The 27391-nt window shown below is 41.2% G+C and overlaps 1 protein-coding gene across 1 annotated transcript; it reads right to left on the bottom strand.

Moving 5' to 3' along the window:
* Positions 1-2095: 2095 nt before the first annotated feature.
* Positions 2096-5316, bottom strand: LOC100856762 (melanoma-associated antigen B16-like). Its single transcript, XM_038586485.1, has 4 exons — positions 5146-5316; positions 4781-4837; positions 4338-4412; positions 2096-3604 (listed from the first exon to the last, which is right to left on the bottom strand). Exons 1-4 carry the CDS (start codon positions 5200-5202, stop codon positions 2657-2659), a joined length of 1137 nt encoding a protein of 378 aa, XP_038442413.1. The 5' UTR covers positions 5203-5316; the 3' UTR covers positions 2096-2656.
* Positions 5317-27391: the final 22075 nt, after the last annotated feature.

The raw sequence follows: 27391 nt of genomic DNA, 5'->3' as shown, positions 1-27391 counted from the left end.
GCAAATATCAAGGTGGTTTCAAAAACTTCTCTTATTTCAGGTTTACATCCCAAGAACCAGTATGTTCTGTGCCTACTTAGATTCTACTCACAAGCCCAATTGTAAAACATTTTGAGAGTATGGTGAAGAAGCCCTCCAGGGAATGACCATTTACCTAAACTTCACTGTTTAAAGAGAAGGGGGGTGCAGTGCCGGGGTGACTCATTCAGTTAAACATCTGACTCTTGGTTTTGGCTCAGGTCATGATTTCAGGGCTGTGAGATCAAGCCCCCACATCGGGACTCCACACTCAGCACAGAGTCTGCTTGAGCTCTTTTCCCCTCTGCTCCCCCTGCCCCCCACTCACACTCTCTCAAATCAATCAATCAATCAATCAATCAATCCTTAAACAGAAGGGGTTGTAGCAGAGGGATCCTATGGTGAAGGTCAGCCAAGAGATGATTGCAGAAAATGGAATACTCTGAGTTAGGAGAAGTGTAGGTGATCCTGGAAAATCTCTTCCACTGGAAGCAGGGTACAGTGTCCAGAGGAAGACACGTTGAAAAGATGGTCAGCAGGTCAGCTTTTAGAGTTGGACAGGAAGAAAACTGGGGAAGACTCAGGGGAAGGGCACCGTAATGTGGGGAAGTGTTGGGGTTGCACACACATGTCAGTTACTGAGCAGAGGCAGCTCCCAAGGAGGCCTGGGGTGAGGCAGCAGCACTCTTGGTAAATGAACCCCACAGACAATGTCTAAATTATATATGATTCTCATTTTCACGTTCCTTCATTATATCTATTCATTTTGTGTACTTTGGCTGCAATGCCCTTCTTTTTACCCCCTGAGAAGCATTATGGAGTAATAAGAAAAGGAGTGAACAGAAGGTTGTCCATAGGCTGGGAGGAGTAGAATAGCATGGGCTCTGGAAGAATTGAAACAGGAGGTCTAGTTCCAACTCTGTCACATGCTGGGCCTATGAATTTGTGCACATTCACCAACTTTCTAAGATGTTCTTCATCTGTGAAGTGGGCTGGATGAACCTTGTCTTATAGCATGACCATTAAAATGTATGTATTGTATGTAAAGCCCCAGGCATGGTGCGTGGTGTGCATTGGATCTTTGATAATTGGCAGTTATTACTATGATTATTTTGACCCCAGACATTAGTGCCTTCCTCTCTGGGACTTGTTCACCCAGGATATGTTAGAGAATATGCACTGTTCTAGGACATGGCACACCAAACCAGCCCAAATGGCTGCTTCACAAGAAAGCCTTAGCAAGTCTTCCCCAGAGGATATATTATTTAATTTGGGTTTGGGGGAGTATTAGTATTTCTCAATTGAATGCAACTCCAAACCCCTAGAATTTGTATCAAGGACCAACTCTTTCCTTCCCTCTCAGTTGCCCTTCCAATAATCTGTCCCTATTTTTGTTCATTTATTTCCTCCAAAAATCTAGGCCTTGCTTAGAGTTTGCCAAACTATATTAAACATGACCTATTTAATGAATGGTATAGGCTCTGGATCTCTAAGCCCAAGACAGAGTGCCAGCCCAGTGGCTTTTGGGTATCTCACCTCGGGGAAGTATCACCCTTATTTCTCACAAACTCCTTGAAGATGATGTTCATAAAATACCTAATTTGTGCATTCTGTTTAATTGCACTTTGACAAGAATGCAGGATACCTTCCATTCCTGTCCCTACAGCCACTAAGAACAGTGTTTCATTTTCAACTCTGAGACACACCATTTGAGGGTCTGACCCTACTCACCACTCCCATAGCCTTAGCTAGTGTACTATACCTCCTACTGAAGGACTTGTAATTTCCAAGGCCACTGCCTGTCTTTTCTCAGGATATTTATACTTGACTGCCATCACATGGAGCAAGCCCCCCACCCCGCCCCGCCCCGCCCCTGGCCTCCACAACCTCTTCATTCATTTGGTATTAAAGGATACTCACCATTGTCTTTACATGATTCTTGCTCCTAGAATCTAATACTCTATGGGCAGGTAGTAGTGATTCTTGTTTATCCTAGCATCCCCACTACTAACAGTGCTTTCCAAAAGGCAGTTGCTGAATTAATATTTGGGGAATAAATGAGCCAGTGTACATAGGGTATAATTTATTAAGATTTATTTCTCATATATTTTTAACTAATCTAAGCAAATACATGTATGTTACTTAATTTTACAGAATGGTAGATTAAAAGGGCTAAGGGAGGCTAAAAATTAACTATCTTTTGGTACCTTTTGACCATCTTTAAGGGATTTTTGTTGTTGTTGATCCCAACTATTTTACTGCTGAATTCTTTGATACTTCCAAAGAAACGCCTATTTGAATATCATTTACTTTTTCCAGATAACAAAATAAGATGGTCCGTTTTATAAACAAACTAAACTTGTATTCTTAAATGTCATAAATAGCAATAAATGTATAACCAGTGCCATTCATGAATTTAGATTTGGAAGCTAATAAAATGGTATATTAAAGGGAACAACATTTGAAAACAAACTTCCCCCACCACCATAAAGAAGATAAACCTCTGTGTTAAACACATAGAAGAGGGACACAGGGATGTTATACATCGTGCTTCCTACAGCCACACCCCAGCCCTCCACTACTTAGAAAGTTGACTGCTAATTGTAAAGACAAAGTGAAGAATCTGTCTCCGACTTCTCTAGGGGTGGGAGCTGCTGAGGGATCTGGACCTGGGATGTGCTCTGCTCATGGCATTAGTGCTGGCCCTGGCTGCAAGTCTAGCTTGGGCTCTCTCTGCTTCATCTCTCAAAGCCTCCTCGTACTGGGACGGGAAGCACCGGGGGTCAGACTCATGGATCTCGGTAAAAAACTCCAGCAATTTCATCTTGCTGGCTTCAGCATGGGCTCTGGGTCCCCACAGGAACTCATAGCATGGAGGATCACTGTTGGCCACCTGCTGGTACTCCAGGTACCTTTCTTGCACCAAATCTTTGGTGATGAACTTCCTGGGCTCCCCAAAAATGAAGTGATTCCTCCCAGAATACAAGTCCATCATATTCAGCACTTTCCAGATCTCCTCCTCAGTGGCACGATTGCCCTTCATGAAGATCACACCCAGGACAATTATCAGGAGGCTGGTCTTGGGCATGCCCTCCTCACCACTGAGTCTCGCATCATAAGTGAGGCCTAGTTTGTTGACAAGGGCGTAAGTGTGTCTGGTGGGGTCCACCTCCTTCACATCAACACCAAAGACCACCTCCATGTGCTTAGAGGCTCTCCTGAGGATCTCAAGGAAGTGATCCTTGCACTCTTTGACAACAACATCAAGCACCTCTGCCTTTGTGATGGGCTCTTTCGTTTGATACTTATGCAGTAAGAACTGCACCAACGAAGTCACCTTTTCATCTAGAGGGTCTACGGGCAAGTTCTCGGTGCCCGACTTTGATAAAGAAGCTGAACTATCTTCCTTTTCTTGGCTGCTGGAGCCCTTATCTGGTTTGCTTGGTGAGATGGCTGTGATTTCATTGTGGGCAGAGTATTGTTCCTGTGTGCAGAATGGAATCTCCTGACCCTGAGACATGCTCACTTCTCTTGGTGGTAGTGGGAAGGAATGTGGGCAGGAGGGTGGGTGACAGAGGACCACAACCTGGGGAGAAAGGGAAGACATGAGTGGCCTCATCTGGTAAACTCAACTGTGACAGCTCTGATGAAGAGTGTATCCACCATCTTTTCCTGAGGACAGTAACTCTAGAGCTTCACAGGTCTCCTTTCCTGACCTGTAAGAAGCTGGAGGAGGAAGTGAGAAGGCTCCTCAGAGTATAGCCAGCTGACATAGCCAAGGGAAAGGAAGTAAGAAGGTCATTAGGCCACACCTTCCTAGGCCTCTCAGAGGTGACAGAGGAAGGCAGCTGTCTGTTGGAGGTTCTGTTGTTCTGGCATGTGTGCTCCCCTCAATCTTCACCTGAGGTCATAACTTTGACCTTGATAGAGACTAAGATACTTCTGTTTGCTAATTTGAAACAACAGGCTCCCAAGACAAAAATCAGAAAGTACCGAAGTCTGACGACTATTCCTGGGCCTACCCAGTCTCAGAACAGGAACAGGGCTCTACGACGCTCCCACTATTCTGGAGTGTGTGATTCCCACCAGTCTCCACTCCACATCTTACGTGGATTCCTGGCAGGGCCTGGGATTCCTTTTTCTGCTTACTTGAGGCCGGACCTCTCAAACAATGTCCTCCCGATCCTCACACTCTCTAGGCACAAGTCAAGGGAAGTCACTCCTGGCCATCCCCTCCTCCTCCCAGGGCTGACACCAGTTTTGAGGGGCCTTCTCCATTCTAGTGAAGAGACGTCCTCATTCCTCATGCAGCATCTTACCTTGATTCCTGGCAGGGTCTGGGACTCCTCCCTCTGCTCACTTGATGCAGCCCTCCTCAGAACTGGCCTCCCCTCCTTAGAAACCAAAAGTACAAGTCAGGGGGCAACCCAGCGTGCCAACTATTCAGGGCCTCCAGAGCTCATAGCAGGGACTGGGCTCATATCTAGGGGCTCCCTCTGTTGCAGGGTAGGTGGTCACATCAGTCCGCACTCAGAGTCTTATGCTGAGGGTTGGCAGGCCTGCCATTTCTCCCTCCGCTCACCTGAGACCTTCCTCAGAACAAAGTACTTACTCACCCTCAGATTCTCCGAGCAGAGTCATAGGATACTAACTCTAGGCACTGCTGCCCAACACCTCCCAGAGGTGACAGCACAGGTTGGGATCTGTATAGTCCCTTCCAGTGTGGAGTGGATATTCCCTCCATCTTTACTGAGCACCTTACCTTGACTGTGGTAGAAGCTGGGACTCTTCGTCTGTTGACTGGAGTACCCTCAGACTCCTGAGGAAAAGTAAGGGGAAAGCACTTCCAGACACGCCGTCCCCCCTCCCCAGCCCCACCCTGATCCACTCAGGACTGACCGAAGAGCTCTAAGGTCCCCTCAGTCCTCACTTGGTCCTCCCTCTCTGACATCTGGCCACACCCCTCGAATCATGGCCGTCACGGCCTTCGGATTCCTGAGGCCCCAGTCAGTAAATGCCTCAGTCTGACAGTCATTTCAGGGGTTTTCTGGGATAAGAAAAGGGACAGGGCTTTACTCAATGGGGCCTCTATTCGGCGTCTTTGGTTTCCTCATTCAGTCTACTCACTCGGCCGGGCGACCAGTCGTAGGATTTCTTCTGCTGAGAGAGGCCACGCCTTTCCATGCCGGCATTTATCAGACTTCGAAAGCGGAAGTTACGGGATATTGCTTCCGTTCCTGCTCCCAGTCTGCTCCTCCCCGGCTCCCGCCGTGCCCGGGTCCTCCTGGGCCGACAGCAAGAGTAAGGTTCTGTGGGGCTCCTTATATTCTGGGGTAATTAACTTCATTCAGCGTCTGCACCTGGAATCCATTGAGGGCCAGGGCGTCTTCCCTCCGCTGAAGTCAGATTGTGCCCCACACACCAATATCCTCATCATTGTTAGATTCCCAAAAGGCTGGCGTCCGAGAGAGCCTCTTTTTTTTTTTTTTTTTTTTTTTAAGATTTTATTTATTTGTTCGTGAGAGAGAGAGAGAGGCAGAGACACAGGCTCCCTGCGTGGAGCCTGACGTGGGACTCAATCCTGGGTTGCCAGGATCACACCCTGGGCTGAGGGCAACGCTAAGCCGCTGAGCCACCCGGGCTGCCCGCGAGAGAGCCTCTTCTAGTTATTTTGGAGTTTCCCATTGCCCACAGTCATGGCAGAACTCTTAGAGCTCCCTCCATTCCGCAGTCAGAGTTACTCTCAGTCTCCACCTGGGACTCCTCCCTGTGCTAACCTGAGACCACACCCCTTTAACTCAACGTCCTCGTTGCCTTTAGACTACTGAGGCCAAAGTCAAGGGAAGCCTCTTCTAGCCACCTCTGCTGATCGTCTCCCAGCGTTGACAATGGGGCAGACCTTTATGGGGTCCTTCTCTTCTGTGGCAAGTGGTTCCTGTAGTCCTCACTGAAGGTCCATACTTTGGTTCCAGTCTTTTTGATACATTACTTCCTAAGCAATGTCATCTCCTTGCCAATCTCTGCATTTCCCCCACCGTGATTCTCACAGAGGTTGAGTCCAGTTCCAGGTTAGACACTGAGTGGTAAAGCTACAGCACAGCACATAAAAAATACATGCCTTCTCATGAGGTCCCTTCTCCAGCCAGTTGGGAGCCTTCTGTTCTAAAAGCCTTACCTTCTACAGGGAAGAGCCTCGTATAGACACATATGGAGCCTAGGGAGGTGTTGAAGTGTTTTGCAAATGATTTGTTATTGATGTGTGTTGGATGACTCTGTTCTCACTGCAAACATTTCAAACAATACAGTCAAAACAGAATTCTCTCTTGCCTTTTCAATCCTGTCACCTGCACCACCAAATAACCTTATTATGAATAGTTTTTGTGCATTTGATTTACATAACTCCAGCTTATGTGAATTATACAAATGTAATAATGAAGTTCATATTGTTTTGCTATTTGCTTTTTCATTCAATTAATAATTCATCTTGAGGAGTGTCCCATATCAATCTTCAGAGTGGACCCAACGTTTAGAAAACTAGATAATATTGTTTTATTATTATTTGAAAATTTAAGATGCCCTTGATAGCATTCTATATATTGTCTGTATTTCTAGATTTTATAAGTAGTCTATATATAGAGACCTGCCATTTTTTTATTTGAAAAGTAAAATAGATGGCTACCTTTATAATCAAAACTCTCATGTGTATTTGTCTTCAAATATTTTCGTGAACGAAAAGAATGTCGAAATGTATAGTTAGTGTGCTAGGTATTGCTCATAAAAATTAGTAGGCCATTCTTTCCAGGGGTCATGAGAAATGTGAGAAACAAAGTAAAAGGTTGAGTACTGCTGTATTGTACCTTTTTGATTTTTTATAGACTTGCCTCTACATTTTCATTTTTTGATCTGCAAGGTCATTCTACAAAGCTTAATTTATTGGGACGCCTGGATGGCTCAGCGGTTGAGCTCTGCTTTCAGCTCAGGGCGTGATCCTGGAGACCTGGGATCGAGTCCCACGTCAGGCTTCCTGCGTGGAGCCTGCTTCTCCCTCTGCCTGTGTCTCTGCTTCTCTCTCTGTGTGTGTCTCTCATGAATAAATAAATAATAAAAAAGCTTAATTGATCACAGTGATGAAATAGTCAGTAGTGTATTAGAACACGTATGCAGAACAGGATAACTTAATACTGATATCCAAAGGCTCTAACACAGGATCCAGTGAGGAATTTCCCATTTGCTCTTTGAGAGCTTAAGATTTTATTGCTGTGTTGTCTTTGAGTAAAGTAATCTTATCACCTAATCCATTTTGCTACAGAATGGCTATAAAGCCCTATGAATTTGTTTATTTACATTTCTTTTCTGAGATAAATATCAGAGTAAGACGAAATCCACCTTTTGTGCCTTCGTTTCACTCCTTTTATCTGCTCTCATGGACTATATTATTTGCCTACGTTAGATTTAATTTCTCTGTTTCTGACATGTTTGGGGTTTGAAGAAAAAGATTATTCATGGACTATGTGGAATTAATGTCATCTAGAATTTTAATGCTTCCTTCTTCATTTGTTCTAGCATTTGAGTTCATGCTATGTCTCATTTCAAAGTGGCTCTACTTTAAAAGGGGTAGAGTGGTGCCTGGGTGGCTCAGTCGGTGAAGCATCCACCTGTTGGGTTTGGCTCAGGACATGAACTCAGGGTCATGAGATTGAGCCTTGCATCAGGCTCCATGCTCAGCGGGGAGTCTGCCTGAGAGTCTCTCCTTCTCCATCTTTGGCTCCCCCAACTTGCGCTCTCTCTCTCTCTCTCTCTCTCTCTCTCAAGTACATAGATAAATATTTAAAAAAATAAAATAGATAGAATTCTGAATTATATTGCTTGATATGATGTATTTTAATAGCCTGTTAAATAAAACTGACAATGGCCATGCTATATATTAAGTCAAAGAGCTGAAATAGAAAGGTTTTTTTCTTTAAATGTAACAAATGGATTTGTAATCACAGTTGTTCTAATATGTTCAGTGTTCTGTAAAACTTGACAGTTGTTACTGGAAATCTGCTCTATTGAGGAAAGTAACTTAAAGTATTAAATTACTTTCTCTTAGTTACTGAGATTGATAAACTGTCAAAACGTGGATACTGTTTATAGAGCCTGTTGTTTAAATAGTCTGTGATTGTTTTGTGTCCTAAAATGGCCTGATACATACTATATTCAATATGCACATGCCTCCTGGACAAATAACACTTATCTTTCCAAGGAAAAAGCTGATATCCAAACAGATGGAATGGCTTGGCCAAGGTCACTAAATAAAGTACAGACACATTTAAGTGATTACATAATCTTCTCAAATGATTCATTTTAATTCCATATTCATAGTGTGATCCAAAAATTTCATTTAATAACATATTTTCATTATCCTGTAGTTAGTGTGGTCAAAATCTAGATGAAGATACAGTGAAATAAGAAAAAAAAATATGATTTATATCCTAACATAGGTGTCTCAAGTCAGGGTCTCCAAGAAGCAGACCCTGAAAAGAAAATTTGTGTGGTAGTGTGCCCAGGGTAAAACCAGTGAGAAAGTAGAGGCAGCATGATAGAAAAGGAAAAGATGCCAAGCAAAGATATAGTTTTAGATAAGATCTCAGCCTGATCCTGTGGGGAGCTCTAGGGCAGAAGTTAAACTTCAGTTTGCTATGCCTTGTGGCAAAGGAACTGGGCTTTTAAAATCCCACACTGGACAGTCATTGGCTGTGCCTCACTCTGGGATTGTGGGAGGCAGGGGTGAGGGAGCGAGGCATGGGGGCTCCAAGACATTTCTGACTCCCTCTTCAGGCAATGAGGCTCCAATGTCCAAGAGCAATCCTTTCAAGGTCAGTGGTGCAGCATTTCACAGCATAACATGAAGAAGCTAGATTAATGCAGAGAGTCAGGGGAAGGGATCTGAGAAGGATCATGACTGGATGCCAGCAATGCCTGCAACTTGGTATGGCAGGAAAAACAGTAAACTTGAGGGATGGAAAAGCACATGTTCAAGTTCTGGCCTTATGCATCAGGCATAACCTTGGGCAGATTACTTGGATAATCTCTTACACAAATGTCTGTGAGTAAATCCGTTTCATTTTTATTCCCACGCTCTAGCAAGATGCCTGGCACATAGTTGGCATTCAAGAAAAGAAGATTGAACAGATAAAAATCACTAAATGTATTTTTATATAGCCCTGGTGGGATTCAGCTTCCTGGGGTTTATTGTTATTGTTGTTTTTTACTTTTTAATTTTTATTATTCTCCCTTTTTATTGCATAGAACTTCACTACTGCAGTTTTAATTCACATCTTACTGGAATACCAACTACCTATACCTCAGGACTGACTCTGGAATTAATGTTCACATTGTAAATTTAGGATATATATGTGAATTTTAAAAATCGTGTGTGTGTTTGTGTGTGTGTGTATATACACACACGTATAGATTGAGAGGACTTAGCAAGTCCACCACTAGTCAAGAGTGAGCCTAGGGTTTTATCTCCTCTTCTCAGCCAGATCCTAGGAAGTGGATTTGAATGCTAGACTTTAATTAAGTTCCCCATAAAGGTATTATGAAAAAAAAATTTAAAAATAGATTTGATTAGCTAATTATTCTCAAGATAATCAGTGTTGACCTACCAGGTCACACTTAAATGGAGAAGCCAAAGAAAATGGAGATTATGAATTTGTTGCCCATTGCCTAAAAAGACAAGGGAAATTTTAACTTATATTCACTTGGAGAGGCCACAGAAAAGCTTATTATAAAATACTCCAGGGATCCCTGGGTGGCACAGCGGTTTGGCGCCTGCCTTTGGCCCAGGGCGCGATCCTGGAGACCCGGGATCGAATCCCACATCGGGCTCCCAGTGCATGGAGCCTGCTTCTCCCTCTGCCTGTGTCTCTGCCTCTCTCTCTCTCTCTCTCTCTCTCTCTCTCTCTGTGACTATCATAAATAAATAAAAATTTTAAAAAATAAAATACTCCATTATTAGGTGGCTATAAGATCTATTTTTATCTGATTATTTCTTAAACCTCAAAGGCCACTTGTTTCTCTTTAGATATTGATGATTCCATGATGTGCCTCACACTTATTCCATGCCCCTATTAGGAAAAATCCACAACCTTTTATGTCCAGATATACACAACAGCAAGAAACGATTATTGAGAATGTGTTTGTGCCCAGTGCTGTGATGAAGATGATCTCATCTCATTTCTCATTGAATCCTCGATACAACCCTGTGAGTTAGGGACTATGATCATCTGGATTTCACAAATACAGAGATTCTGCTTCAAGATTCTGACCATGGGCTTGTAGCTAGAAAAAGGCAAAAATCAGGATTCACACCCAGACCATCTGAAGCCAGGATTCACACCCAGCCCCAGCTTCCAAAAGGGAGAAAAAAGTTGGAAAGTCTATTAAAACTCAAGATTCTCTTTGGGGAGGCCAGCCTGCTTTAAAACTCCGGAAGATAAAAATACAGAGAAAGGGTGCTGCTCCTCAAATTGATATATCCTGCATCCCCAGCCAGACAAATCAGAACATTCCTTACTCCCCAAAACTTTCTTAAGATATTGTACTGATCTCTTCTTCACTCCTAACTCAAGTGGACCCCACTGCTTATTTGAGAAATACCATCACAAGGGTTTGCACAGTGAAAACACATGAAAGTCCCACTTGAGCTCCTTAATCTCAATAAATAAGAGTTAACTTAATCTCAATAAGTGGTGGGAGGATCAAGGTTCTGATAGTACAACTAAACGTTTTAAGAAAGCTTTTGGTTTACCTTTTAAAAGACAGATTTTAATGATTCTATTTTAGTACGTATGTCTCCTTTGAATAAAAAAAGAGTGCTAAACAAGTCCTAATTATGTCATTTGCACTAAAAAAGAAAATTTAATTTCACTGCCAGTAATAGGGGTATGTAATGACTGGATGAGAAACTCCATGAATTCATAAAGGAAGTGTCACCAAGGGCAGGGAGGGCAAAGACATGAGTGGAGCCTCCGGCAACAAAGAGAGGTTGTTGGCCTCATAGATTAGGCATAGCACACATGCAAATTCTCAAATCACACCTGGGTCTCTATGGGCCAAATTAGAGGTTTCAACTAGCTCAGGGCTGGCATGAGGGAAAGGCTTGCTCTTCGCTAGGGAGCTCTTTATTTCATCCAAAATGCCAGGACTATACTGGGAAGGAACATAAATCCTGCACAAAACAGACCTTCACATTGGAAGTGTTAATCTGAGCCAAGTAGGTAGGTTTTTTTTTTTCTTAAGTACCAATTATGGTGATCCTGGGGGGAAATGGATTTGGGGTAAACACCACCTGCTTTGGCAGCTGAGAGAATGTGACAGGAGAGTTTGGCATCTGAACCCCATTATGTATGTTGCATTATGAGTAGAATGTGTGAATTCCATCTGTCCCAAGACTGTGGTTCTTTATTGCTAAAAACCTGTTTTGACAGACCAATTACAGATGGAAAAGACTCACTCATTTATCTAAGCTGGACCTCAATCTGCCCTGTGCTGTATAGCAGGCCATAATTAAGTTGATTGCACAATCTACTTCCAAATGCTTGACATTCATGCTGTTCCCCGTTTTCGTTCACCATCCTTCTTGCTCTGGGCAGAAAAACAGGGACTAAAACCAGGTGGGCTACAAGTCAAGGTGGAAATCAGTACATTGTTTTTCCACATCAGTTACCTTGTTTTCCACTCTCCTACAAAGCGGGAAGCGGAAACATTATTTTCATGGCCATGCTGGGCTGACTGTCCAGGAGACTTCTGCTAGTCCCGGCAACAAGCTACATGACGAGCAGGGAAAGGAACAGGGCAGAAAACCATATTTCCTACTGAGATTTATGTTGGAAAACTTGCTGCCAGGGCCATGGGTTATACAGAGACATTTCTGAGCTTCCTCTGGGTTTTTGAACAAGACGAGCTTTGCAAAGTCTGAGAGCCAGAGAACTGCTGTTCTGTTTCCTTGGTTAGGAGCAATTAATCATGGTTGTGCGCCCCCAGCAAATGAAAATATTTTTCTTTTAGACAGGCAGGAAAGTTGGAAGGGAAGTCAGGAAGAGTGTTCCACTCTACATACATCTTTATTTATTTTAGAGTCCATGCAGGATGTTTTTATTTTACTCGTACATTTCCAACATTAAGGCTGAAACCCCACCACAAAGCAGGTCTGTCACGCTACAGTCCTGGGGCCCCAATCATGCCCTCTTGCTCACTCAAGGATATCTTTAGTGCATTCTTCTCACCAAAGTATTAGGACAAGCATTGTACTTCCAGGAGAAAGACCCTAGGGTTCTCAGATCTGTGGAATCCGTAGATCTGTGCCTAGGTATCTGACTATACCTGCCTCTTCCCACCTAACATTTTATGCAGACTAGCTGCAGTACTGCTCATGAATTTTCACGAGAGAAGATCGCACATAAACTCGTTCCAGCGTGCTTCAAATGCCTTCTGGCAAATTAGCATGTGACTTCTTTTTTGTTACTGGGAGAAATGAAGTTTCAAGAGTCCAGATTGCACGCCTTCCTGGTCCAACTCTGAGGTTTGGTAAGGAACAGCTTCTTTGGAAAAGGGAGCATACACGGATGCTGTCAGTCATTTTAACTGCCTGGCTTTATCCTGATAGCTTGTGTTGTCCACTCATGGACGCAGCTGGATTGAGATATGTTAGCTGCAAAATTTCCAGTGCCTGCAACTCAAAACAAACAAGAACAACAAGCACACAAACCTTCTGGAAAATATGTCTTCTATGGTGTGTGAAGCAAATATCAACACTGAGAGTGTTTTATGTATCTATTTTTCCAGAATGAGGGAGAAATACTAAATGAGGCCTACAAAAAGTCTATTATTTTTACTATTACTTTTCAAAATTATTTGTTATTTTGTTTTATAGCTCAGGGATTTCACAAAAAGCCCTGTAAACTCAAACTGCTGTGTTTAATATTGCTCTTGCTCTCCTGCAGTTGACAGGAAATTTTCATTTATGTTTGATTTCAATTGTGTAGCATTTATGCTTTAATGAAGGCTGTCTGACCTGTGGTTAAAAGTGAATGGAAATAAAATTTTAAGACCCATTTATTTCACAATTTAAAGTAAAATAATCCTTGGATTCAGTAACTTCCAAGGATTTTTTTCATCTAAGTATGTCCCTTAAACTTTTTTTGCCCCTAACAGCCTTATATCTAACCCGTGATGTTTCATGGAATCAGGTCCCATTGCAGATAAAGTAAATTCTAGTTTTATTTTCTGTTTCAATGTCTTCTGATGAGTGTTTATAACCATTTTGAACAAGTCACGTAATTTTTTCAGGCTTCAGATTCCACATTTCTTTCTTTCTTCCTTTCTTCCTTTCTTTCTTTCTTTCTTTCTTTCTTTCTTTCTTTCTTTCTTTCTTCTTTCTTTGCTTCCTTCTTTCTTTTTCTTTCTTTCAGATTTATTTATTTGAGAGAGAGAGAGAGAGGAGAGAATAGGGCATAGGTCAGAGAGAAAGAGAGAGAGAGAGAGAGAGAGAGAGAGAGAGAATCTTCAAACAGACTCCCTACTGAGCATAGAGCCTGACTTGGGGCTCGATCTCATTACCCATGAGAACACGACCTGAGCCATAACCAAGAGTCAGACATTTAACCAAGTGAGCCACCCAGGCACCACTAGTCTAGTCTAAAGGGTGTTTTGGACTGGAAAATATTTAAGATACTTTGAACTTTAATGTTGCATTTATAATTTTGCTGTTGGATTAGGATCCTTCTAAATACCTAAAAGTGCTGTATATGTAGGAGTAGACACCATTACCAAGTAGAAATATAATGGACTTTGTAGTAAAAAGACCATGTTCAAATCTAAGTTCTGCTCTTCTATGACTTCTGTGAGCCATAGTTTTCTCACCTGGAAAATGGATACACTACTGCTGTTCTCACAATGTCGTCTGGAGAATTAAATTAGAATAAATGACAAAATTTGTAACACACGGTAGCTCAATAAATACTGGCTGATCCCGTTGCCTCAAGTTGCTTCCACTACAAATTATGAGAGAGAATCTGTGCAAAAAAAGAAACATATAGTGATGTAATGTTAGAAAATGCTATATGCATGATGCCTGGCTGGTACAGTCAGTCGAGCCTCCAACTCTTGGTTTCGGCTCAGGTCATGATCTCACAGTTGGGATGGAGCCCCACATTGTGCCCTGTGCTCAATGTGGAGTCTGCTGGAGACTCTCTCTCCCTTGTCCTCTGCCCCTACCCACCCTCCTCTCCACCTTTCTCTCTCTAAAATAAATATATATTTAAAAAAGAAGATGCTGTATGAAATGAACAATTCATACATAATGGACATCTTAAATACGTTTTATAACTAGGGGGTACAAATGAGGCTTAGCTGTCCCAACCCCACTTAATTCTAAACACAGATTCTTATTTATTCCTGATTATTGCCTTGACTTGACATTTGTCTTTGGTGGTCCTGATTAATCCTTTGTATAGTCATTAATCACGTGAGGTGTGAAGCCATTTCCCCATACTATCAGAGTCAGGCATATTTAGATCAGATGTAGGAGTTATGGCTAGGATGGGGAATATAAGTTCTGAATTGAGAGGCAGATCACCTGCCAAAAGGGAAAAGCTTCGGGCCTGAACACAGACAGAAATTCCCCTTGTTCCCCTTGAGCTTCCTTTTTAAATTCATCAATCCCTGCTGCCTTAGGTAGCCTGTTTTCCCACTGGGCCCTGACAATTCATTAGAGATAGAAAAAATAAAAATAAAAAAATAGAAAGTCAGGAGAGCAGAATTCCTTTATCATAACCTTCTAATAGGAATTTAACGTGATGCCCGGGTGGCTCAGCAGTTGAGCATCTGCCTTTGGCTCAGGGTGTGATCCTGGAGTACTGGGATCGAGTCCCATATCAGGCTCCCTGCATGGAGCCTGCTTCTGTATCTGCCTGTGTCTCTGCTTCTCTCTCTGGGTCTCTCATGGATAAATAAATAAAATCTTTTAAAAAAAGGAATTTAACACAGGATTATTGAGGGCTTTCAGATGCTCAGAATAAAAGGTGTTGTAAGCAATACTGACAAAAATCCAGAGTTATCTGTAAATCAAACTATGGCTGGTTCTGCATAATTTTGGAGAGCCTCCACAAATTGCAAAATTAAGACATTTTAAAATAACAGGCAATCCAATCCAGCTACCTGATTTTAAAGATGAAGAAACCAAGGCCACAGAAGTTAAATGACCCACATATGAGCTCATAATTCAGTAGTTAAGAGCAAGGATCCGCTCTGCCACTTCCTACCAGGGTGACTTTGGCAAGTATGCAGCCTTTCTAAGTTTCACGGTACTGACATGTAAAATGGGGCTAGAATAGGAAGTACCCTGTAATAATCCATAGGATGCATATAAAATTGTTAGCAAAATACCCGACATATATTAATTACTATTATTATTATTGGAATGGGAACTAAAATCTGGCATTATAATGATTTATACCTTAGAATAATAAATAGGAGAACTCTACTCCATATATTAAGGTGAAGAACATTTTAGATCGTGTTTATGATCAATCTTTAATCTTGCATGTAGTAGTGATAGCAATACATAATATTTACCCTAACGTTTTCCTCAAAGACAAACGTCTTCATGCTAAAAGCCTCCTATTATGGCAACAGGGAAATTCCCCAATGGACATAATAACTATATAGAAGAAGTGAAATCTGTTTCCCTGTAACTTCAAAATAAATATTTATTTCCCCTGGAAAATCCAGATATACTTAGTGATTTCAGTCCCCTACCTAAAACAGAGAATAAGCCCAATAAGACAAATGAATAACAAAGACTTGAAATATTATTGTTTAATGGTATCGAGGAGTCCTTTGCTGTGATATTTTGTGGTTCTCAAAACCTAGACACATTGAGTTTTATACACAAGGAACTCTTTACTAAATAAGGAATATTATGTCGATCTATCTTACTTAAGTGTTTCTGCTTTCTATTAGTCTTTTTTCAGGTGTTAAGCTATTTCTAAACCCAAATGAAGGCTCATAGGATAAAGGGTAATATTTTAAACACGCCAAATTGCACTCACATCCATCCTAATTCTGAATTGGACTGTTTATGCAGTCTTTTCAGAGAAGACAAAAGAAGAGCTGTGTGATTCCACTTCTCCAATTCTCTCATGCAAATGGAGACAAACCTGGAGGCTCCTCTTGGGTGGGGGCAAACTTGTATCTCTGTTGGGTGGTTGCCAGAAGCCAGGTCAGTGTGGGTGGTCCTATAAGGCTATCGGGTATCATAATGGAACCATGGATGTCAGGATGCTGAAATTAAAGCACAACCCAGGGCACTCAAATGTTGCAAGACTTTTAGTGAATCTATTTGAAATTGTAGCTAGGGTCCTGGATTATGTGTCAGAATAGCAGGCAGTATTATCTGATCCAGCTTTGCATTTGAGAGGGAGGTAGATCTTATCAGAACAATTATCTCATAATGTCATTTGAGTTTTTTTTTCTTTTTCCTGATGAGAACCAGGAAAAACAAAAGACTCAATTTTGCCCACTCTCACATGCATCTACCCACCCAATTTGTTTTTTTCCTATCTTGGAGTTAAAGTTGTCCCCACTGAGTAGTAAACTTCATAACCCATAATACACAAGTAACCAGTAGGAGGTGCTTTATGGAGAATGCTACCTTAGTTCTCTAAGTTCTTAGTTTCTATAAAAGGAAGAGAATTCAAATGCTACCCATTATGATCACTGCTCATTTTAATATAACATATTAAATGATATAATTAATATAATAATTAATACAATAATATTAAATATATAATGGTTTATGTCATGGTCTGTAATATCTTAAAAATATTTAGATATTTCCATTCCTTCAAATAAAAATTACACATTTAGTTTTCCATGCAATTAATCCCAAGTGGAATATTTCCAAGAGCCAGTTATGAAAATTACATACACCATATGAAACTCTCATGTAGTGAACAGTATACTCTGCCTGAAAATGTAATTAGGTACATTAGACAAACTAAATCCCACGGAAGGCACATTTGCCTTCATTTCATTTCCCAATTGTAAGACCACAAAATGGCTCATAAAGTTGTTATGCCCATTACTATCAGTGATATTATTCAGGGTGGAACAAATACTCAAGAAGCATTTGTTTTTATGCAAGTGTTTATTTTGTTCCTGACACAGTGATTGTGGAGAAACTCGTTGGTCTGAAAGCCATAAATTAAATATGTTTGAAGAAAAATAAATTGGGAAAAGACTAAACAAGATTGAGTTTAAAAGGTTGATTCTCAATGAAGGGAGGTTTTTGTTAAGGGACAATGTATTACATTATGGAACCAATCAAACTGGCATTCATTCTGTAGTCCCTAGAGACTCTGTGCTCCCATCAAATGGAAGACTGACTTGGTTCTCGGCCTTAGGGGCCGAGTTGTTCTACAGGTTGAACTCCAAGTTGTCTTATTACTTGATTAAAGACATCTGCAATAAGAAGTGATGCACAGTTAAGTCTGTGGTGCTTCTACATAAATAGGTTCAATGTTAAAAGTTATAAATTCTGAAGGACAGAATGCTCGTTCATGCAACCAGGAAATCACTTTTCCTGGTGGGCTTTTAATAACATTGAATTTATCAAGGGTTGACACTTCTACTGTTATTTCCTCTAGGCAAAACAAAAACAAAACCCAAAACCTTAGCTGTTTATCCACAAAAGCCAGGATATTTTTAAAAGAAGACAAAGAGGAGTTGGTGAAAGGAGTACCGCCAGATAGGTGGTTCCCAGAATATCTATCACCTTCCTTCGCTATGTTACTTTATAAGAAGCAACAAGTGTGAATGTGAGGACATCAAATGCCAAGGTGATTCCTATGATGAAACTGTGCACTTGGAGACGGAAGGTGCACTGGAAAGTCAGAGGCACTACCAGGATAAGCTTTGGGAAGCTAATTTACATTTCCAGTTCAGGGCCTGGGAGGTTCTCACACTCCTGTGAAAAGGTGATTTTTCGGGGATGTTTTGCTATTGTGGCAACTTTTCACACGGGCAGCTTGATTGATTGTTAAAGTTGATCACCTATTTGAATGTGTTTTAAGACACTTGAGAAAAAAGTACTGCACTGATGAACTTTACTAGATAGTTTTAAGTGTGCAGTTCCGTGGCATTAAGTACGTTCGCTATGCTGTGCAGCTACCACTCCTGTCTGTTTCCAAAACTGTTTCCGCGTCCCAAACAGGAACTGTACTCCTTAAGCAATAACTTCCTCCTGCCCCTCTCCTCAGCCCCTCATGATGTCTAATTTACTCTCTGTCTCTTTGAATTTGCCTATTCGGGATATTTCACGTAAGTGTTATTATACGATATTTGTCATTTTGTGTCTCGACTATTTCTCTTAGCCTAAGGTTTTTGAGGCTCATCCATGCTATGGCATGTATCAAAACTTCATTTCTTTTTGTGACTGAATAATATTTCATCGTACATTTTTACCACATTTTGCTTCTCCACTCATCTGTTGATGGACTTGCGTTGTTTCCAGCTTTTGACATGATAAAGGCAAAAGTAGGAAAGATTTCATTAGAATTTAGATAAAAACACTCGGAGGTGGCTTGGTGTTTGTCTTCTAGTAATATAATGCTGAGCTTCTCGTGGCTGAGTTTAATGAATTATACTTAACACATGAGATAGAAAATGCAGACCACTTATGGACTACTGAATATATTGTCACCTTCAGAGTGTATTATTGAATATCTGGATTTTCTGAAAGCAGCCAGTTTCCAAAAATGAATGGTTTCAGCTGAGCCCAAACACCCACTGAGCAAATCTGGCTCAGTATTGTCCCTGCTTGATTTTTCTAGTCTGCATAAACGAACTAATAACAAATCAAAACGACCCCACCAATCACTACTGCTCACCATATTGCCATATCCAATGGCTAGGTATAAGTCAGTCTTCTTTGAAATGTAAGCATATTTTGATACAGCCGATCTCTTCCTTCCCATAAAAATGCCTTCATTTTTTTCAGGATAATCAGAGGCCCCAGGTTCTCATTCTCAAAGGCTACCACTTCTCAGTCCCCTTTGATCATTTGTTCTTCTCTCTTATTTTTATTAACATTAGAGCACCCCAAGGATCAGTTCTGAGGTCTCTTCTATCTCTTCCTCCTTCCCTTTGCTGATATCAATTCAAGCTGGAGTTCTGAATACCGTCTACATGATAACAGCCCCTAATCACATCTCCAGTATGGGTATTTCTCCTGAACTTCGGACTCCTAATGTTCAACTGCCTATTTGATAACTCCCATTTGGATATCTAATAGAACATAACATGTCCAAAATTGAACTTCTAATCTTACTCATACTTTCTCCATCCTTCTGTTTGCTGGGATCAAACTCCTTGATGTCATATTGAGTTCCCCTCTTTCTCTTACCCCCATTCCCAATCTAGTAGGAAATCTGTTAGTTCCACTTTCAAAATATATCCAGAATCTGATGAATTCTTTTTTAAATCCCTTGAGGTCTAATTAACATAAAAGAGCTGTATTAAAAAAAAGAGCTGTATTTAATGAATAACTTAATGAATTTGGGTAAATAGACACTTGTGAAACCATCACCACAATTTGTGCCACAAACATGCTTTTAACACAACCACCGTATTCTCAGTCACTATTGTTTCTCTTCCAGATTGCTATGGTAGCCACTTTCAGGTTTCTCCCTGATTCCACTCTTGTTGCACTACATTCTGGTCTTAACACCTAGAATGATTCTCTTGGAAGCCCATTGGATCATGCCATTTCTCTGCCTAAAATCTGTTCATGGTTCCTCATTTCTCTGAGAGGAAAAGCTCAAACATTTAAACAGCTTAACAAGGCCCTATTTGATCTGATCCTGTTCTCACCTGATTTCCCATTTCCTCACCACTCTATCCTCTGCTCACTTTGGCCAAGCTATAATGTCCTCTTCAGACACCCCCGGGGAGTTCCTGCATTAGTGATTTGGCACTGGCTATTCCTTCATTCTGAAGTGCTTTTCCTTCAGGTACCCTTGTGACTCATTCTACTTTCTTCTTGGCAGGAATGCTGCCCGTCAGTGTGAAGGTTGTGCTCTAACACGGAGAGGCACCTGGATGAGAGATAAGTGCGTGCAGAACCCATGCTCCTCAGGTAGGCCTTTACACTTGTTGGCCAGCATAGAACTTGCTTCTTTGGAAGATGCATTCTGATCAGCCTCAGAAGTCCTGGTTTTCCTCACTGTATTAGCCATATTTTTTATTTTCTGTATTCTGATGCTTTGCTATCTGGAACTTTGCTGACTTTGGAGGGACCAGCCTTCCCAGAGCCATTTCCTAGGAGTAAAGGATTTGCCCATAAACGTGTCTTTCAAATGCAAGCCAATCAATGCAAAGCCCATACCCCCAACTACCTCCTTTATGTAGCTCCTACACTCTGGGCCATTTTCCATCTGCCCTAATTGTTCCACGGCCAAATACCAGACAACTAGGGATAGTTCCTATATCCCAGAGCCTGCTGAAATTACTCAGCAACTAGCCAATCCTAAGCGTGCTTATCCTGCCTTGCCAGAACCTTTTTATGGAAGATGCAGTAAAGACTTTTGCCACAGTTCCCTCTTTCTCCCCTCTTGCTCATGACTGACACTTGGTGTTTCCCCATGTGGTTCCCCATGGCATTACATGCCCACTCCTCTGGGGAACCACAGATAATAAAATATTTCTCAGTGGCAATCATCTGCTGATCTTTTGGCCTTACTATACCTCAAATTTTCTGTTAATACACATTATTTTAAAATACTTAATCTATTCTAATTTTTAAGTAGCTCATATAATTTTCATATATATATATATATATATATATAATTATTTTATTACCCACCCTCCCCACTTGATCAATGAAAGCAGGAATATTTGTCTGTTTTCTTCACTGATATATCTCCCACTTTCTATAACAGTGTGTGGCACAAAGTAGGTGTCCATTAGCAGTTTATAAATGAAATAAATAAATAAACAGTGGTAATCAAGTGTCAATTTACATATATTTCAAAGGCATATATAATGCTTTTCAGTATTTGTTTTTCAATAAACTCTAATTTCATTAAGAAATCAAGGCACCTAAATGAGCAAATTCAAATTTAGAAAAATAAAATGCATATAAATATGGGCATTTTAGTAAGAAGTGAATATTTATGTGATACTCTTTTAACTGAGATACATTTGTCAAGCTGGCTCATAGTAAATATTTACAAAATATATAAATCCATACCTATTATACATATTGTGTATAGCTTAAGCTTATCCTTCCCCTTATTGCCTGTTAAAAGAATATCAGATTATTCAGGTAGCAGGTAGAAAATGGAACTCCCATTTATTCAGGTAGCAGGCAGAGGTCCTTGATTTCAGAAGAGATGGATACCTCCATCATCACCAGATTAGCACTGATGGCGATAGGGGACATTTGATAGAAATGGACTCTGGATAAAATGCCACAGATTATCACTATTCTTACAGAGATACAGTTTTTTTTTTTAATAAATACTTCTCGATTTGTTATATGCCTTTGCCAATTACCAGCCTTTATTTATATGGCTGTTTTTGAGAAATTTGTCCAATTATTTTATGTTTCTCGAGAGGGGATTTGGGAAGCTCTTGACTCAGTTGTTCCAGAAAGGCACTCCCTGGACTTTGGACTTTTATATATCCATGGCATGGAATGTGAGTGAGCTAGCTCTGTGTAAAGGACAGGTGTTTCAAAGACAGTCCAGATAATGCTAAACTAGAATAGTGCCAGTAGTAACAATATGATATACACTGTAGAATGGCCTTGGCTTGGGCAGCCCAGGTGGCTCAGTGGTTTAGCACCGCCTTCAGCCCAGGGCATGATCCTGGAGATGTGGGATTGAGTCCCACATCAGGCTTCCTGCATGGGGCCTGCTTCTCCCTCTGCCTGTGTCTCTGCCTCTCTCTCTCTCTGTGTCTCTCATGAATAAATAAATAAAATTTTAAGGAAAAAAAATGGAAAGGCCTTGGCTGGTAGAAATGGCAGGACATTTTTAGCTACTGAGTGGATTTGGCAGGTGACAGATAAGGAAGGTTTCACCTTTGTCTCCAAGATTAAGAAATTGAAACAGGCATAGGATTGGGTCTGGATAGGGGAATTAAAGGTTTCATGGCATAGGTAGGTGGATGTGCCCTGCAGACTGTTGAAAATATGTGCATAAAAAGAAAAAAGGAAATATAGTACAATTTCAACATTCCTAAGGAATACAGTGTGAGATTGGAAACTTATTCAAGTCTCTAAACATGTATGTATTGTAGGAATAAGGAGTAACTCTGAGTGACTAGATAAACAATCGTGAATGGAGGACAAAAGAAGACTTGCCTTAAGGTCCATCCACTGGCAGTATCCTGCACTCATTCTCTGGCTGTGTGTCTAGATTCGTGCCTACCGTACTTAGTATTTGTATTCATACTTTAGGAACATCAAAATTACATCATAGACGTATGTCCACCTTAAATAGCTTAACCGTGAGTCTCAGCAGCCATAGCATTTAGTCAATAGGATGCCAAAGGCCTCCCTACAGATTTCCTCTGGTCAAGAGTTCCCTCAGTGTCTCTGGCCTTTGCATAGTCTTCTTCTGTTTTCCTTCCCTATCATCTCTTTGATACCTAGTCTTTTTTTTTATAAATGTTTGAAAATTATAAATAGATAGACATATACTTTAAATATGATAGGAAACAAATACAAAAAGTTTTTTTTTACCTTTATATGAAGAAACCAACTATCATCAGTTCTACTTGATTTTTGTGCCATTTTCTTGTTTTTTATTCTTTCTTGGTGAACATGGCCCCTTAAGTTATCATTATTATATTTTGCAACACAGAAAACTCAAGGGCATATATTTAATGAAGATGTTATTATGGTGATGAATGTTGTTATTAAGATGTCTTGGAAAATGAATTCATAATAGCTAAAATATAAATGAACTTCTCTCTTTTGAAAATATTTTGTTCCTCTTCATTCTAAAGATATTTGTGTAGGATAGCAACTAGTAATACCCATAGCAAGACACTCCTTTTCCAGAACTTTTAATAGTACTATTGTACTTGCCTTGGATGCCATGATCAGGATCACTCCATTCAAATTCATGCAATTTTTGCAGCAATTTCAAATGGTCTATGTACGTGTATACACACACATATATACATATATATGTCTGTGCATTCCTAAAATTTTATATATTATATGCTATTATATGTAACTATAGTGCCACCCAGTTTCTTTTTTTAAAGATTATTTATTTATTTATTCATGAGAGACAGAGAGAGAGAGAGACAGACACAGAGACACAGGCAGAGGGAGAAGCAGGCTCCATGCAGGAAGCCCGACCTGGGACTCAATCCGAGGTCTCCAGGATCACACCCTGGGCTGAAGGCGGCGCTAAACTGCTGAGCCCCCTGGGCTGCCCAGACTCCCAGTTTCAAGCCCAAATTCTGTGTTTAATTCTTCAAGAACTGGATGATATACTTTGGCCCTGGCCACAAGGGTATATGTGTTTCTTATTCTTTATAAAACAGTGCTTGATTTCTTATCAAGATGGTGTGGTGAGTTCACACTTTGACACATGCCTCTGCTCCAAGGAGATAGTAAATGGCAATGCTTAAAACTAGAAAAAATGGTAGAGTTAGGCCAAAAGTATCAAGATGAAAATCATCAAGGACCATAAAGAGGAGAGCAAAATGATTCAGTTTCTAGGTGGTAAATCATACAAGCACTCCTTGTATTTTGGGCAATGGGATTATTTGTCAAATTCCATGCTTGAATTCAGGGACTGAGAGGTAAGACCTCCACTTTTTAAGGAGGCTGAAAACATTGATGTGGAGGAAAACCTCAGGCTGATGCACAGCATGAAGTTTCTAGTGGGCTGAGAGATGGGATTCACAATACTCGCTAGATCACAATGAGGCCAGAAAACAGAGGTAACCATGTCCAGTCTGGTTTGGAGGAGGCAGTGGAAAGGGGGCCTGTCGACCAGGTGGAAACAACTGCACAATCTCTAAATAGGCAAGGAAGACCACACAGAGGACATATTTATTTTCTATTGCTGGCATAGCAAATTACCATAAATTTACCAGCTTAAAACATGTATTTTTGGTAGCTCAGTCGGTTAAGCATCTGACTCTTGATTTCAGCTCAGGTCATGATCTCAGGGTCACCATCTCAGAGTCACCATCTCAGGGTCATGTCAGGCTCTGTTCAGCAGGGAATCTGCTTCTCCCTCTGCCCCCCCTCTCTAAATTAAATAAATAAAAAATAACTATATTTTAGCTCACGGTTCTATAAATCAGAAGTCCGAGCAAGCTTAACTGAGTTCTCAGTTTAGGGTCTTCTAAGTCCAAAATTAAGGTCTCAGCTGGGTTTGTATCTTATCTGGAGGGTCTAGGGAAGAATCTGCTTCCAAAGCACATTCAGGTTGTCAGGGAAATTATGTTCTGTGTGTTTTTGTAGCACTGGGACCCCCTTGTCCTTGCTGGATGTCAGCTAGGTGTCATTAGCTGATTCCAGGAGCCACCTGCATTACTTGGCTCTGGCCTCTCCATTTTCAAAGCTAGGAGTAGTGTGTCGAATCCTTCCCATGCTTGAAATCACTCTGAATTCTCTTGCCTTTCTCTTCTGCCACCAGCTGGAGACAGGTCTCTGCTTTTAGGGGCTCATATGGTCAGATTAGACCCACCTGGATCATCTCTCTTTTAGATGTCAGCTGTGTCACACAAGATAATGCAATCACAGGAGCACTATTTCATAACATTCACTGGCTTCAGGATATATGGCCTGAAGTCCTTGAGCTGTATTAGTTTCCTATAGCTGCTAATAACCACAGGCTGGGTGGTTAAAAACAATAACAATTTACTCTCTCATGGTTCTGGAAGGCAGAAGTCTGAAATCAAGGGGTCAGCAGGACACTTTCTCTGGACATTCTAAGAGGAAATCCATTCCTTGCCTCTTCTAGGTTCTGGAGGCTATTGGGATTCCTTGGCATTCTGGGTACATCTCTGTGCTTCATATTTACATTGCCTTCTCTAATGTGCGTATCTGTCCAACATCCGTTAGCCTTTTTTTTTTATAAGGATACATGAGAATGCATTTAGGACTCACTCAGATAATCCAGGATAAGCTGTTCTTGTCAATGTCCTTAATTTAATCACATCTTTTGCCATATAAATTAATATACAGGTTCCAGGAATTATGATATGAATATATTTTTTTTGGTGTAGCCATAAAGCTCACTCTATGGGCCCTTCATAGAAATTCTGCCTACCACAGAGCAAGAGTAAGAAAACAAGGCAAGCTAACAAAAAGAATCCCATTCAAAAATTAGTCTGATGACCAAAATCCAAAGTTACATGATGCCATTCCCAAGAAAAATAATTGATAGAAGAGCCTGAGTAGGAATTTGAGATATACATGTCTGAGATGCCCAAAGAGAGCTATGAACGAAGAATTTTTATTTTAAAAAAAGCACAACAATGTGTAATAAAATTGGTCAGAAATAAAGGAAGGATAGTATAATACAAGCAAAACTAAATACTGTGAAAATGGCAAGTATTTTTAATTGAAATAAACCTATGGTCTTTCCTAAGAGGGATAAAAACCTCCTGCTGCCCCCATTGTGAGATTCTTTGATATTTTTGCTCTTGCATGGAGACACTCTGATAGACAAATAGTGGAATATATCACTAATGTGGATCTTTACCAGAGAAGGGTTTTTTTCTAGATTATAATCACATAAGTTTTCAATTTTAACAAATATAAAGTTCTAAGTTTTTAAGACTTCAACCACCCCAGCCCCAGCTCCCCATAATCATCAGGGCAAAGATGGGGAGAAGTAGGGCAACTACGCAAGCCATTCCAAGGATGTGAAATGGAGGAGCCCTGCACCATCAGTGCAGTGGTGTGATGGGACAAATCATGTGACTGGAACAAAGAATAGCATTCAGGAGTGTGGTGTCCCTGGACAGGTGACACAAACAGAATGAGAAAGAAGAGCCGTGCCCCACTGTGGCAGTAGCATAACCAGATAGGGCAGGTGGATGGGGAAAGGGGAGAAGTCCTGCCCTGCCACTGCAGTGGGGTCACTGGCCAGAAGATGCAATCACACATTATTGAATGAGCTGTACCCCATCAGTACAGAGGTAAGAGGACAGGGGATGTGAACAGGACAAAGAAGTGGAACACCCTAATGCCTGTGCAGTGGAGTGACTGGACAGAAGGGACCAAAAGGGCAGGAGTGTGCTGTCAGTGCAGTGAGGCCTCTGGACACAGAACATGAATCGGGCAAATACAGGAGCCTGGGCCCTGGTGCAGCCCTGTGACCTGGCCAAGGAAATGAGTAAGAGAAAGAGGAGGAACTCTGTGCTGTCAGGGAACCACTGTTACTGGGCTGGGGATGCCGACAGGGAAAGGGCAGGGGAATGACTGGGCTGCAGATGTGATCAGGGCAGTTACTGAGAGCTCGCAGCATGGGCGCAGGGGAGTAGCTGGGAAGACCCCTACCTGTGTGCTGCTCCGAGGGCCTCCGCATTCCTGCTGCTGTACTTACTATTCCTACTATTCAGAGGAAGCCAGGGATGGCTCTGCTGCCAGCAATACAGTCCCCTCCCAAGTCAGGAAGAACTCCTAACTCTGGAAAACGAACAAGGGGTGGTGGAAAGGGAGGTGGGCGGGGGGTGGGGGTGACTGGGTGACGGGCACCGAGGGGTAACTTGATGGGATGAGCACTGGGTGTTATGCTATATGTTGGCAAATTGAACACCAATAAAAAAAAATAGTAAAAAAGAAAAAAAAAGGAAGAACTGGAGTGCTGCTCTTCAGTGCCCCAGGAGAATTACAAGTGTGCCTTCATGCTAGCGTGATTTATAGTCACAGTGTCATAAGACATTTCACTGCAATAGACTGGTCTGCTTTCCAGGGTGTGAGGTGACCTGACAGACACTATTGAGCTAGTTAGTGGAAAACCAATTCTGTTGTCCTGCTCAGAGCCTGTTGTGTATTTGTCTCATATTTCGCTGGACACTCTGAAAGCAGAGGTCTTAAATCTTCAAACACTGCAATTGTCCAAGATGTATATACTCTGATATAAATATGCACAATGGTAACACTCTAGAATATTAGCTAACTAATGTGGAAACCAAGTCAATGACCCAAAACCAGTCCAGGTTATAGTGACTAAAGTCATCATGGATTATCTGGCAGCCTTGACAAACTGAATTGCAGCAGAAAAGAGAATGGATCACAAGACAACCCCTGCCACAGTTGGCGCCTTATTGACATTTCCGCAGACAT

This window comes from Canis lupus, chromosome X, assembly GCF_011100685.1.
Source record: "Canis lupus familiaris isolate Mischka breed German Shepherd chromosome X, alternate assembly UU_Cfam_GSD_1.0, whole genome shotgun sequence".
Taxonomy (NCBI): domain Eukaryota; kingdom Metazoa; phylum Chordata; class Mammalia; order Carnivora; family Canidae; genus Canis; species Canis lupus.
Note: the sequence above shows the minus strand (reverse complement) of the source record. Positions and strands in the feature narration are given on the sequence as shown.

What these genes read in the sequence shown, in the direction of transcription:
- LOC100856762 (XM_038586485.1), bottom strand. Translation starts at nt 5,202, where the DNA reads ATGGAAAGGCGTGGCCTCTCTCAGCAGAAGAAATCCTACGACTGGTCG. An exon ending in ACGACTGGTCGCCCGGCCGA is followed by an intron (nt 4,838 to 5,145) that starts GTGAGTAGACTG and finishes ACTTTTCCTCAG; the next exon opens with GAGTCTGAGGGTACTCCAGT. An exon ending in CAGCTTCTACCACAGTCAAG is followed by an intron (nt 4,413 to 4,780) that starts GTAAGGTGCTCA and finishes TTGGTTTCTAAG; the next exon opens with GAGGGGAGGCCAGTTCTGAG.